Source organism: Coccomyxa subellipsoidea (assembly GCF_000258705.1).
Source record: "Coccomyxa subellipsoidea C-169, whole genome shotgun sequence".
Taxonomy (NCBI): Eukaryota; Viridiplantae; Chlorophyta; class Trebouxiophyceae; family Coccomyxaceae; genus Coccomyxa; species Coccomyxa subellipsoidea.
The window spans coordinates 126,120-139,975 of record NW_005178039.1 but is presented as its reverse complement, the minus strand read 5'-3'; the positions used below and the strand labels follow the sequence as shown (position 1 = coordinate 139,975).

Sequence of the window (13,856 nt, the reverse complement as noted above, 5' to 3'; positions counted from 1 at the left end):
TGCCTGGCATTATTTTTTATATTATTACCTTTTTATACTGCGTGCACAACCCATAAAAAGTGAGTCATGGCCGGGGGTTGAACCTGTGACCCCCCTGCGCAGGCGCGTTCCCCGTTACGGCACCAGCCCCAGCCCCGACCGTGTCGGCGCTCGCCCCCCTCGGCCCGCTTGGGCCGGCGGCGGCCGCGGCGGCGCAGAACACCTCGTTTGGCGAGACGCAGTTTACCGGGGTCGGGCCTATCTACAAGAAGCAGGACTCGCTCGAGCCGGTGAGTCAAATTCGCTGCACCAGAAGAACCGGCTCTCTGGAGCTGGGGAGTTCTTTGAAACAGCGAGGCTGTGTCATTTTTGCACAAAATGCAAATCACTGGCGTTTGGCACCTCTGGCAACAAGCAGGAGTCGCTTGAGCCGATGAGTGCTGCTGCGGCTCCCTCGCGTTGGAACATGGCGTGTTTATGTACTGTATGATTCCACCAATGGTTGCTGCAGCAGTGAGAGGCCCTACTCAGCTAAGCATTTGGCTGTGAACCCATGCTGCAGTGGGATCGGTTGCCTGGCAGACAGCATGAAAATGGCCGCTTGGGTGTCAGGGGCAGATCTGTCTGTTGAATAATTGCCTCTGCAACGCTCGATCAAGGCTGTTATGTGCCAAAAAGCTTTGACCAACCTTCTGACCTGAATTTGATGCTCCCTCCTCTCCTGCAGTGCTGTGAGCACTGTGGAATGCAGCAAAGATAGCACACACTATCCTTCTTGTCAATATATCATGCTTGTTATATGCGTCTTTCGATGTTTGACATGTGTGTTATCCCATGCGCGCAGTTCTATGCAAACCTGTACGGTATCCCGGTGCCGCAAGGCCAGTCAGACCCTGACATCTTCATCACCCTGGAGGTCCTGGGGGAATCGACCGATGTGGGCCTCTACTGCAACCCCGGCTGGGGGCAATACGCCGATGTTAATGCCAACTACCCGCAACCCGGCTATGCCATCTGGCAGTCAGGTGCAGCTTCTTTTAATTCCCTTCGCCACAAATTGTTGCATTTTATGAGCTTGGAGAAGTACTGTAAGTAGTGACAGAGACTGTGTCCCCTGCCTCTTCAAATGTGCCACGTTTAACAAATTTGCTTCCTGCCTCTCAGAAAAAGCTGTTTTCTGCCATATTGGTGGCTTTTGTATACGTCACATTGGTGCTTGGATCACAGAGAGAAACTATGACCCAAACCACCTATTCATGAAAACTGACTAGCCTGAAACCTGGCGCTTTCTTGGGAATATCACAGCCAGGTATTGTGCGAAATCGAAGCTCAATGAGAGTGTCTGTGCGCAGACCTGTCAAACGATGTGGACACGGTGTTCATCAGCAAGAATGACCGCCTGTATCGGCCCCCATACGCGCGCGAGCCAAACACCACCGCATACAACAACTACCAGCCCTACTTCATCTGCTCGGTGCGCGCCACCTGAAACCCCTCGAATTGTTCAGTTCGCAGCCAAGTCAGGAACAGTAGGGCTCTGGGCGCTAAACGAGGCGTGGAGCATGAAAAAGAGGTGTCAGCTGGAGTGTCGCTATATTGTCAGTTTGTCCCTCAGGCATGTCGTGGGATTTTGCACAACCAAGTGAGCGCAGCTGCTGGAAACAAAGGGAAATTCAGACATGCGTATTATGGATGGACTGCTCGAAGGGGTACGGTTGGGGGGCTCGGAAATTTGTATGCATTGATAACTAACGCGCGGTCCCCCCTGTCGGCAGGTCATAAACATGGACCCCGCGCGCCAGGTGGCGTACAGGATGGAGGCTGACCTCATCAACAACTCGGGCGCCCTGTCTCCCCTCGAGCAGCGAGCCCTCTCCAACATCTTCAACAGGTGGGTGCCTTGAATCCAAATTTGACAAAGCAAGTCTCAACTAGTAGTAAGAACAGCGCGCTTGCCTTCCGATACTCATCATAAGGGTCCACCAGGCATAGTGTGGGAGCCTTGTAATGTCTTGACATTCAGCTGTTCCAGATTGCAGCTGCTGCATCGGCTCCGAGGCAGTCGGCAGCGGTTGGCAGGAACCCCTGGTAATTATGCACCATTCTGCCACTGAGGCTGTGAACGGTACTTTCTGACGGGGTTTTGCCAGGCAAACCTGCAGCTGCTGCATCGGCTCTGCAGCTGTCTGCTAAGTGTTGTTCTTGCCCACGCTCTGACACTCGTTCCTTTTGAATCTGCAGCTGCTGCGTGGGCTCCGCTGCAGTCTGCAGCGACTGGAAGGCTCGCAACGCGAAGGAGGGAGGCAAGCTGTTCACCGATTGGTGCCGTTTCCCGGGGCAAATTTGCACGGCCAATGGAACTCTGCTAAGACTGGACATGCGCGGCTATAACCTTCAGTGCCCCTTCCCCGCCACTGACCTGGCGGTGTTTACTAGCTTGACCACCCTTAACCTCGGCCGCAACCCTAACATGACGGTGCGCCTCCCTTGCCCAACTTGTTGCTTTCTTTCTTTCTCAGCGGTCTTGTGAGAGCAGATCCCCGGATTTGTGTGGCACTGGTGTGGCACTGGTGCAGTATTGTCCCAGCGGACAGCAGCAATTCCTAATCTTATTGTCCACAGCAATGCTATCAGCTGCATGGTGAAGAATTGTGTCCATTGTTTGCTGAAAGAAGCGTGCTCTTTTGCTTACAAGTACCCTCTTGCCGCTCTCGAGATATGCTTGAAAAAGGGCGTTGCAGCAGTAGTTCTTTCATGACACGAGGAGCTCATGTGTATATATTGGGACGCTAACATCGGTATAGTGAAGTTATGTAATTTCGCATTGCTGCAGGGGACGGCGATAGATGTGTTCTCTGCTCTGGCGAACGCGAAGAGCCTGCGCCATGTCAACCTGTACCGTAACAGCGGGCTCAGCGGACCGTTGACGCCGGCGCTGTCCGTAACGGGCGGAGGTCTGTGCCAGCTGGCAAAGCGGTCACTCAATACTCTGACCATTGAGGGCGTGGGTCTGACCGGGGGCGTTCCTGCCTGCCTGCTGAACAATGGCAGCCGCCTTGTTGAGGTGCACTTGGGTGAGGCAACTTTTCAAATTTCAATGTCCATTTGCCAAATTGCAGTATGTGCCAATGTCTGATTTCCATAATTTCAGACTGGCTTTGTCTCGATGGGGAGAATTCTCAATCAATGCAACCTTGAAAAGTTGTGATTTCTGTGGCAATGCCTGTTGCATCAAGCTCCCATGCACCAGCAGGAGCCTTTCTGGCATCTCTGTGCAATATGATGGATTGCTACTTGGCTGCAAGTGATTGCTGTCCTGCATCTGTTATGTGTGCTTTGCTTACACGAGTTGTCTTCTGTGCGCAGGTAACAACAACCTCACTGGCTCCATTCCCAATGTCATTGCGCCCTCTTCCAAGCTGCAGGCAGGCTCCTCTTGCCCTCATCTTTTTCTATAACAACACCCTTGTCACTTGTCTACTCCAGCCTTTATTTTTTGTTCTTGGAATATATGAACATGGCAAATCTTGGCAAGGAAAGCATGGCTCAGCATTGCAAGTGAGCTGGCAGTAAGTACTGTGCTGTTGTTGCCTGCCCATGATGTCCACTCACAAGGCTATGAACTGAACTCGATGCTCTGCTCTGTATGTTCACATCTATCCTTTCAAGTCTCCTGCATTTAAGAGCCCAAGTCTCAATCTCATGGTGACCCGAATTCGAATTCGGATTCGAATTCAATTCAATTTCGAATTCTACTGCGCGCAGGTTCTGACAGCGTACAACAACCAGCTTACGGGTGTGATTCCTGCGTCCATCGGCAATGCAAAGCAGCTGAGCAACTTTGACATTACCAACAACGCAATCTTTGGCACCATCCCGGCCTCCCTTGGAAACATCACCACCCTCAAATACGCCATTCTCAAGTTCAACAAGCTCACAGGTGCGCACCGCTCTCAAACCTGAGAGGCACCTTTAAAAATGTTTGCACGCGCTTGCAGGATGCTTATAATTGTGTCAAGTAATTGGTCTAGGAGTACAATTGTATGCCACCCTCCTTAGGATAAGCGCGGAAAACTGAAACGAGCATATTTTTTTTGTTGTGCATGCCATGCATTCTGAAACATCGCACATCAGTTTTTATATATGCAGCGTTTTCCTGCTTGCAGCAGTCTGTCACCCGTGTGGCCTGTGGCTCTTATTGCTTTGCTCTTGCCGCAGATGCCTTGTCTATCTATGTATTGGCGCATTGCCCTCAGCCATCTGGGTGCTATCTTTGAGAATTTTTTCCTCTTTTTACCTTTTTCTTATTTTTCCTTTGTTTTTTGCTTTCTTTTCACCCTCAATTAGCCGCAGGGCTCCACTTCACATGTGAGAAGACGATTTCTTTCAGCTCATTTTTCGCTTTCTTTAACATTCAATCAGCCGCAGGGCTCCACTTCAAATGTAGGAAGACGGTGTTGACAAGCTTGTCCTGTGCCATCCAACAGGCAGCATTCCGAGCGCGCTGGCGACAAACACAAACCTGGAGACTTTGGATGTGAAGGGCAACCGACTGAGCTTGCTCCCAGACGAGTGGATAACCGGTTACCCCACTGTGGTCAACTCATCATTGGTCAACGTGCGCCTCTCCTTCAACAACTTCTCCGGCGGCTTCCCGGCGGCTCTTGCAGCTGCCCCCCAGCTCACCTTCCTTGTCATCAACAACAACACCCTCAGGTGCGCGTGTTTCCTTCTCCTCTTGTTAATTCATGTATGGTGGTATTGGCTTCGGTCAAAATGTCCGTGGTCAACTCTAAGCGAGCGCCTTGCACGTGAGTAAGGTTACCATTTTTTGTGCACAGTTGAGTCGTGAGAATATTCCATTGTGCACGGTTCACTGTGCGGCTGTCGTCATGCTGAGGTCTGGTGCAGACTTCCTAAGCAACATACGGCATCATTTTTCTGTGGCTATCGAGGAATCATTTACTTGCTTGTTGCTAATTTTAGCAAATTGAAGGCAATGCATCGTGAGACAGCGAGGTTCATCAAGTCAAGCACCGCTGCCGTCATATGAGAAGCCCTTTGTTCAACCAAAGGAAGTATGAAGTGTACTACCTTGCAAAGATGCGTGGTGACTGATATGTTGTCGGGTTGCTGTGCTGCAGCGGCCCGCTGCCGACCAATGCCACAGTGGGCAGGGACTATTTCCCGGCCCTGCGCGCGATGAACATTTCCCACAACGCATTCTCCGGTTCGCTGCCCTCTGCCTTCAGCAGGAGCGGAGTCTTCACGGTGAATCCTGCTCTTCTGTTGCTGCGCTTCTCCCCTCTTATGTGATGTGCTGTTTCTGCTGTCTTCCAGTTTGGGCTGTTAGACGCAGAGCTAGAACAAGTACTTCTTGTATACTTTTTGCTTATGTTCGCCATCCGTATTTGCACGGGACAAGATCGGGTGGGTTAACTTTTCCCACCTGCAGGTATGAGAGGCTTGACTGTTGGCTTTCAAATTTTCACCTGCACTCATGCAAGGCGCATATCTCCATGTAGTAATGCATGCAACTCTCAAACGTGACCATTTACAATAGAAATTGGACAAGGAAGTCTGGCAGACCTTGGCATCCCCGTGAACACTGCTTGACGCTCTTTGTGGTGTGCCTCGTGCTGCAGCTCAAGCCGCTGCAGTTTGCGGACGGAGAGATCCTGATGCATGTCTTCGACGTGAGCTACAACAACTTCAGCGGCCGTCTTCCCAGCTTCCTGGACTTCACAAACGTGCCCGAGTATGCGCAGCGCGGGATCTTCATCGCGGTAAGTTCCTTTTTTTTACTTGTCCTTTCTCAGGACTGGATTTCTTGTGCTACTACATGTCGGAGTGTGTGCCAGTCCTCATAGGATGCGTTAGCTATACAAGGCTGTGCTTTCCTGGCAACCTGCTGCATGGCTGACCCATCTCGAATGCTCAGTCAGTACAAAATCTAAGGTGTACATTGGGGTTGTTTCTCCTCACAGTTGCCACCTTACCTTTTAATGCCCAGCCTTTGCATTGCACATGTCTTTTTTTTAATTGCTAAGGCCTTGACTGCTGCCCTATTGTCTCTTTGCTGCCGCTTTGTGGGCACCGTGTTTACCAAATTCACAACCCTGTACCTCTAGACTATGTGGAATCATCTGGAATGGGTACTTCTCAGAATCTGGTATAATTGGCTGCTGTTCTGCGCAGGGAAACAATTTCACCTACTCCTGCAACGCGCAGCAGAGCTACATAAACGACATCTGCCTGCCGGGGGCGGCTCCCTCGCCGAGTCAGCTCCCCCCGCTCGGAACAACCACCCCTGGATCGCGCACAGCTGTCGGTGGGCTGCCCAGAACTAATGCCACCCTGCCCTCCAACAATGGAAGCCTGCCCGGCCAGATGGTCTACCCAGGTGCGGAAATTTCACATGTTATAGATGAAAGCAGTGCAGACATGAAGGCAGTGCCAGAGCCCGGGAGTGAGAACTGAGGGCTTCTTGGCACAAGAGCAATACGTGCAACAAACAAGACACTTTGAAAATCTCTGCATGCCTTGGCCTTTGTGCTGCTTTGCCCTCAGGCCTGGAGTGAGATATTGCCTTGTAGAGCCTTCAAGTTGCCAGAGCTTGTCCGTTTGCAGGGCGCACTCGCCAGTTCCTCTTGTTCTATTCCCCTTGCTTCTGCTACATTCGACGTGTCAGGAAGGCTTGAGCTCTGCTTGAGGCCCAGGTTCAGAGAAATTCACAGCATTTGTTGTCTGCGGCTGTGATGTAAAAATTTGCTGCGTGTTGAGCAAATCACGAATGGTAATGCGCACCTCTTCTGGTGACACAATGTCGAAAAGATGTGGATGCTGATTCATGTTGTATTTTGTGGGTACAGGTGGCACGTACCCCAATGGACAGGTCAGCCTGCCAGGAGACCCGAGTGGCAGGACATCTGCCAATGCAGTCTCAGCCGGTCAGCCTGTTGACATCCAGAGGTGAACACCTTACCTGTCTTTATTGATCCTGCACACACATCGGTATGCTTGCTGTCTTGGTGTACCCTTTGCACAGACGTGTGCACTTGCTGCAAAGCCTGGTTCCCATGTGCGCATGCTCGTATGTGAATTTTAGAAAATAAGCACCACCACTATCTGCTCCCATCCTCTGTACAGCACTGGCCCAGTATCTGCTGCAGAATAAATTCAGCACTACCAGCGTCTATCTTGCTGGGCAAGGGCAACATGGTAGATAATTTGTGAAATTTGTGGGGTAGATCCAGCACTAAGGAGGCAGGAACTACCAGGTGACGAGGCTGGCATGGTTTTGCTGTGCGCAGGGCGCCGCAGAATGGCAGCAAGCAGGGATTGAACGGCGGCCAGGTCGCTGGCATTGTGATTGGAGTTCTGCTTGCTTTGGCGCTCACGGCGGTCATTGCATTTCTGGTCGTCTGCCGGAGGAAGAGGGTATCCGGCGCGCCAAACCAGGTGAGACCTCAAATTCCAATCTTAAATCTTTGAAACTTCTGGCAACCGCATTGCCTTCAGGTCTGCATCTCTCATTGTCCAGTATTTAAAGACTTCCTCTGCTTGCAGTGCCTTGCATGTCCTTCTCGCTTGCAAGCACGCATGCAAGCTGAATCATAGGACTTTCAGTTTTAAGGTGCCTCTAAAAGGGCTTCCTTGCCTGCATAAAGATCTGCGCTCTAGAATAGGCAGTGTGTTGATGGTCGTGTAGTAACACTTACTCATGCGTCGGTTTCGCGCCAGGCGGGCGGCAAGAGCGGCGGGGGCCTGGGTGGCCTCAAAATCGGCGGCGGCAACAAGTTCGAGCGTTTCAACGACGGCCTCGAAATGAGCGAGAGCACTCGCCACATGGAGGGCTTCGGCTCCGGCCAGCGGTGAGCGGCGTTCCCTTCTCCGCGCGCCGGCGCAAGGGGAAAGCGGCGTTCTCTCCCGGGCACAGCCGCAACTGGGGAGCGGCGTTCCCTTTCTCGCGCGTCGGCCAATGAGCGGTGTTCCCTTCTGGGCACACAGCCACGACTGTGGAGCGGCGTTCCCTCCGCTGTACACGGCCGGCAAAGGGCATTCCCTCACATGCGCGCACCCGCCGCCGAGCCGAGGTGCCATCCAGTCAGGGACGTGCCCGTTGGGGCGCTGACTGGATATAGTTGCCTGGATATTGGGTGTTGCAAGCGGGCATCTGTTGCATGGGGTTCCCTTGGGTGGGTGTGAAGGAGTATATTTCTTCTTCATGAGTGCAGGGAGACTCCTTTCCTCCTTGCACACCGGCAAGCGGTGTTTTGCTGCAAGGCTGCAAAGTGCTCATCATGCTGCCTGCTGATTGCGCTGCAAACTGTTTCTTGCAGCTTACGGGCTCTGAGAGGGGTCTATGGGCTATCCTTGAGGAAGGACTTCAGAAAATGAATGTGGGCATGTACTTTACTTGAACATGACATGACACATGACAATGGAGGTTGGTCAGTGACAGTGCATGAAAGTTGTTGTTGCCATGGAAAGCTTGGCTTGTAGAAAATGGTGGCAGATTGGAAGGGAGCATGCATGCAAGGATCCTGGAAAGGTGAACACCATATGAGTGATTGAAGAACTTGTTTTCACAGCTGAGTTGGCCATATGGCTTGACTCTGACCAGGTTTAGACCGATGTTGACATGATTTTTGTTTGTAGCTGCGCGAACTCGATGAGAGAATGGCTGAAGTGTCTCAATTCAAGCTTTTGCATATTTGATTGCAGTGCTCATCTGTTTGTAGGGATGATGCCAGCGCACATCTGTAAAGGATGCTGCACAATACAACACTGCCTTTGCAATAACTGTGGCGCCATATGCTGCATGTCTGAATTCCAAAAGGTTTCATTATTTCCTCATCATAATACATTTGTCGCATCATGAGCTACACTTCATATCACACATCATGGTGATAACAATATCGGGAACCCTGAATATAAAGCTTGTGGAACAGTCAGTCAGTCAGTCCCAGTCAAGTTACATAAATTCCAGTAATTTGGCTGATCTCTGTTCTGTAAGACTACAATAATCCCCAGGCGTACAGACGTGTTTTCCAGTGCACATTCTTCCACTTCTGCCTCACCTCTGCCCACCAGCCTTGCCTCTTCACAAAATGCCAGCCATTTTCAGCTGGTTCTCAACTGAACATGTTCATGCCCTATTTAGCGATGTGTACACTCCTGCTCCTCTTGCAAAATCAAAATAAATCAAATTAAAATATTGAGACTCTCAGCTTGAGAGACTACAACAAGCAAATGCTTGAAGGCTTGGTCATGTGCAAGTTTCCTCAGCTGCTCACTGATCATGAGCCTCACCGAGGCACAACTCTGCAACAAAAGGTTGCTTTGCAAAGCTCAAATTTTCCCAGAAACTTGAGTTCTGCAAGCTCTGCCACCAGCACAGGTTCATCTTCTGCTCGCGCAGTGCACTCACATCCTGCGCTATGCTTTCCCAGGCAAGTGCTCAAGATTGACCCTTCCCATGATAAAACCAGCCGACATCAACTGGGAAAGCTGCAGTCGTTCTCCAACAAGCAAGATCTCCCTCTAGGCTGCTTGAATACACTCCATCTTATGCTGGCTCACCCAGTGCCTTCTCTGACAGTTCCTGTCGCAGTACCTGACACGCTTGCAGCGCTGACAGAGCTGCAGCTTGTGATTATGCTCCCGGCAGTTGTCGCATCTGCATAGTATCACCATCCATGTTCATCCTCTGCATATAGTGTGCTCAAATATCCTTGACAAGTGTTTCTGGAGTGTTTCTGTCCAGATGAACGCAGCATGTGGACAGAAACCTCCTCAGTAAAAGCTTTAAAAAGTCTTGGGATCATTCGCGCTAAATCATGTAAAGAGGTTCAAGCGCTTCGGTGAAAAGCATGACTTTGCTGTATATGTGAGGGTCGGCAAGGCACGGCATGCTGTCATAGAGACATCTCACTTGAATTCCAAGAGCTATCAGGAGTGACTGGGTTACCCAGCAGAGCTGCTCACCTAACATATGCGAGTGATTCCATGACTTCCTGCTGCGTGAATCGAGGAAGCTCTCTGTCTGCAAAGGAGGGGTCAAGCTTGACGCTGTCCTTCATCCGCGCTGCCATTCCCAGGGTCATTCAGTAGCCGTCAGCCTCTGCCAGATACTTGACGTGCAGTGGCAGCAGGATCCCAGTCTTTCTGCAGCGGAACTCGCCCCAGCTGTCGAGCAATTTCACGCCATCCTTGGCCTGATCACCAATGACTTCTTGGCATCCTGTCAGGACTATGAATGACCACTTTGATACAGTGGAATCTTGATATGATTGGCGCATTCTGTGACGGCAAAATTCATCACAGTGGCCAATTTTCGCACTGTGCCTCGATGGGGATGCCCTTGCTGCGACCTGGGCAGCTCAAGGTTCCCAGCTCCTAGCAGGGCTGGATTGCTATTAATGTCTCCAAGTATCAATATTGGCCAGCTTGATGGTGTAGTTGCAATTGCACAGGCGTGCCCCTTGTGCAGGGCCAGCACTCCGTCTCACACAAAAGGCAAGGACCAGCGGAAGACGTCAATGTCATTCCTTCAGATTTGGGATTTTTAGGTGCATGTGGCACCACAAAACAGTGCACACAGCGCACCTTTTTGGCACATTCGAGGAAGGTAGACACTCGAATCCTCTTGTCTGGCCGGCTGCCATTGATGAGCATGAGCTGGCACTGCATCAAACGTAGGGGGGTCGCCTTGAGCTCATTGTTTTGCTCGTCAGCGCATCTCAGCCCTGGCAAGAGTTCCTGCAGCAAACGTTGACATATTCAGTATCAGTCGCACTCCCAGTGCAATGCTTAGGATGGGCAGCACAAGAACATGTGCACCTATCACAGGCGCTCGTGCCAGTGCTTTGTATCAGACACACTACAGATGGAAGAGGATGACCCGCATGCATGGCTGCATGCCAACATGCAGTCATCTTTGAACGTGTACAAAACAGAAGCTCACTTGCAGACAAGCGCCAAACGCGCAGAGGGGCATATGACAGGATTCCACTTTTTATGACTGTTGCACGGCAGTGAAATTGAGCTTAGGCTAGGTACTGTACCCGGTAGGCTTGCACTGGGTCGCGCTTTATGTTCAATTGGTAACTGGCCGCATAGTGACTGGTCCAGGGCCAGTTTTCACTGGGACTGATTTCCTTCATCCTCCGCACGTTGCTGCCCCTGTCTGAGACCACCCTGGAGTTTATCTGTGAGGGCAGGTTGTCCCGGTTCCCTAACAGTGTAAGGCCGTGGGCGAGGGCCATGCGCATCACTGTCTCCACTTGGACCGCTGTCAGTCCGTGCCTGGACCAGGAACAGAATCTCTGAGAGGAAGATTCAATCCTCTTGATCTCGGATTGAGATGCGTTGAACTGAGATGCAACGAGAAATCTCATTGCACTGATGACGCTGCGGGAAGATGCTAAATGCATCATAGAGGCTCTATGCGATTTTTCCCTGGCGTGCATGGCAGCAAGCTTGCAAAGGTGCAATTCAGGCATTGACAAGCAAATTCGATCAGGGGAACTTGAACACAGGCACTATCAGGTCTCACACATCATGCTGTACATGACTGTGATGAGTTCAAGCAATGGTGATTTGAAAAGGAGAGAGTATACCTTTGCAGTATGCTGTCCCAGTCAACATCGGTCCTTTTGAGGGCTTCCAGGGCCACAAGAGCAAGAGCTGTGCCTCCAGATTCGTCACGATCATCTGCCTTCAACGAAAAGAGGGGCAGTGCTATCAGCATCTGCATCGCACTGTTTATGCGTTTGGCCTTGTCTGTAATGCGCTCCCGGGTGGATGCATCCTCGTAGCTCAGCTCTGGAATTATGTACACTTCACCTGCAGAGCCAGGGTCCGGGTAATTATGTAATCCACTTGATCCTAAGGCACCAGCTTGACCCCTAGGTGAAGCAAATCTAGTACATGACATGCAAAACAGGGATGCGAAGACAGGCCAGGCCAGCTATCAAGCTGATGTCAGGTACCCATGCACAGTAGATGCTTGTGCAAGTTGCAAATGGTGTTACCAGCGGATTTAGCAACTGTCTGATACATGCAAGGAAGCAGATGGCAGCCGATGCAGGCACAATTCAGCGCTGAACTACTGAGCGCCAGCACATGTCTCTAAATGCTCTGAGCAGTCCCCCTATACAAGAGGGACTGCTCAGGAGTGCGAGAATCAAGTATTGGAAGGATGTAAACCTGTCGCGGTGAGGGGGAAATTCGGCGAAGTTAAGTTGGCGTACAGCTTGACCAGCATTCTGATGTCATGGTCGATCCTTGGACACCAGGAATCTGAAGCAGGGCACCCACACAAAGCACATGTTTGTCACAGGACTAAGAGACTGCCTTTGTCAGCTGGTGTGTTAAAACTTTGAAGTGAAGAGTTCTTACCTTGCAGGAGGCATATCTTGAATAGCTTGACCAGGCACTGCAGGGCACCCACACAACGCAATGTTGGTCACATGGGTTTACATTGTGCAAGACTGTCAGACGGTGCGCTTGACGTATCAAAGCGAAGAATTATACCTTCACCATGTTGTCGTAGTCTTCTTGCCTTCCTGAGAAGGGACGCGTTATTTGCAGCAGCTGCATCATTTCCAGTTGCAGCTGTTCGCCTTCAATGACAGTCTTCATAGCACCGCTGCGTTCTTCAGAGCTGATGGCCATTGCGGCACAGTACGAGCATTTTCCTCGAGAAAAGTCATCACCAGGTCTGTTGAACATTCCACATACATGGGATCGAGGAAGACTCATCCCTGGAACAGCATGCAACACTTCTCAGGAATAACCTGTAAGCTAATTCTCCGTGATGGATTTCAGATAATGAAACATTGAGGGAATACACTTCACGTCTTGCGGGAGATGGGAGGTCGACCTGGCTCGTAGAGCGAGGGTCTCAGAGCTTGCAAAACTTCAGGGGTCAACATGGGGATCAAACGGACGTCAATTCCTGGGCCTGGTGTCAGATCCATGACGAAAATATCGCAGAGCACAGATTTGAAGGGGCGGACAAGTTCTTCACAGCGATTTGGGCCAAAGTTTGGGAGTTTCTCTCCCAATCTGAAGTCCCACGGATCTCGGTGCCCAAACTGCCCGAAGTGCCTGCCACAATTGGGCAGCTTCTTAGAAATGATGGGAAGCTTCTGAGGCTATGTGGCACCTCTCTCTGCCCATTGTAGTGACAAATCTGGCTTCGGGGTTAAGTTCTCAGCTAAGGCCATTTCGCTACCTTGCCAGACTTTGAAGATTTTTGGGGTGTCCTTGAGCATTCCTCCCAAACCCCAAGGGGAACTTTCGAATCCCTCCATGGATGCCTAGGGGCTGTCAAATCCTGTGCCAGGTTCATGTCCCCCTCGCACAGCTAATGCAGCATCACTAGAAATTTTAGTTGTTTTACAGTTCCCATGGATATAGGATTTGGGTGGGTCCAGCAGCATGTGTGCCATTTTCTGCATTTAGTTCAGTCATAGCAGGGCTGAGATACATCTCCAAAACACCCAAAACTTTTTATTTAATGCCTCGGCAATATGCGCTGGCACGTTGTTCAGTGGGATTTCCTCTGTTCTCGCCTGCCGAGAACCCCTGCCACTATGGATGGTATGCTGGTTGATAATTGCGATAGTATCCAATAACAGCCAAAAAAATGAAATGATAAAAGAAAAAACAATATTGGCCTGATGCAGAGGACATCCTCAGAAGTGCTTGAGCATACTCGTGAGGATCAATAGCCTGTGTGCAGAGTAAATCTTTTAAATGGTTCTCAAGTCTCTTTGAGAGTTTATTGCAGACGCTTGACCATGTGAGGGGCTTCGTGGAACCTGCAACCAAGCTTCAGGTGAGTTGCAGTTGCATGTGCACCGAGT

General features: G+C 50.8%; 2 protein-coding genes across 2 annotated transcripts; one reads left to right on the top strand and one right to left on the bottom strand.

The window, feature by feature from the left end:
• Positions 1 to 66: 66 nt before the first annotated feature.
• On the top strand, positions 67 to 8,113 carry COCSUDRAFT_61252 (RNI-like protein; the record flags this gene model as incomplete). The annotated part of the gene is made up of 16 exons (XM_005649488.1): positions 67 to 76; positions 103 to 269; positions 824 to 1,004; positions 1,332 to 1,453; positions 1,755 to 1,870; positions 2,221 to 2,455; positions 2,813 to 3,043; positions 3,745 to 3,919; positions 4,467 to 4,695; positions 5,124 to 5,250; positions 5,625 to 5,765; positions 6,178 to 6,382; positions 6,852 to 6,951; positions 7,293 to 7,440; positions 7,723 to 7,853; positions 7,990 to 8,113. The coding sequence occupies 16 exons, from the start codon at positions 67 to 69 to the stop codon at positions 8,111 to 8,113; spliced, it is 2,442 nt and encodes an 813-aa protein (XP_005649545.1).
• Positions 8,114 to 10,088: 1,975 nt separating this feature from the next.
• COCSUDRAFT_40367 (hypothetical protein) lies at positions 10,089 to 12,660 on the bottom strand (the record flags this gene model as incomplete). Its single annotated transcript, XM_005649487.1, has 6 exons — positions 10,089 to 10,199; positions 10,591 to 10,743; positions 11,049 to 11,289; positions 11,604 to 11,829; positions 12,385 to 12,421; positions 12,520 to 12,660. 6 exons carry the CDS (start codon positions 12,658 to 12,660, stop codon positions 10,089 to 10,091), a joined length of 909 nt encoding a protein of 302 aa, XP_005649544.1.
• Positions 12,661 to 13,856: the final 1,196 nt, after the last annotated feature.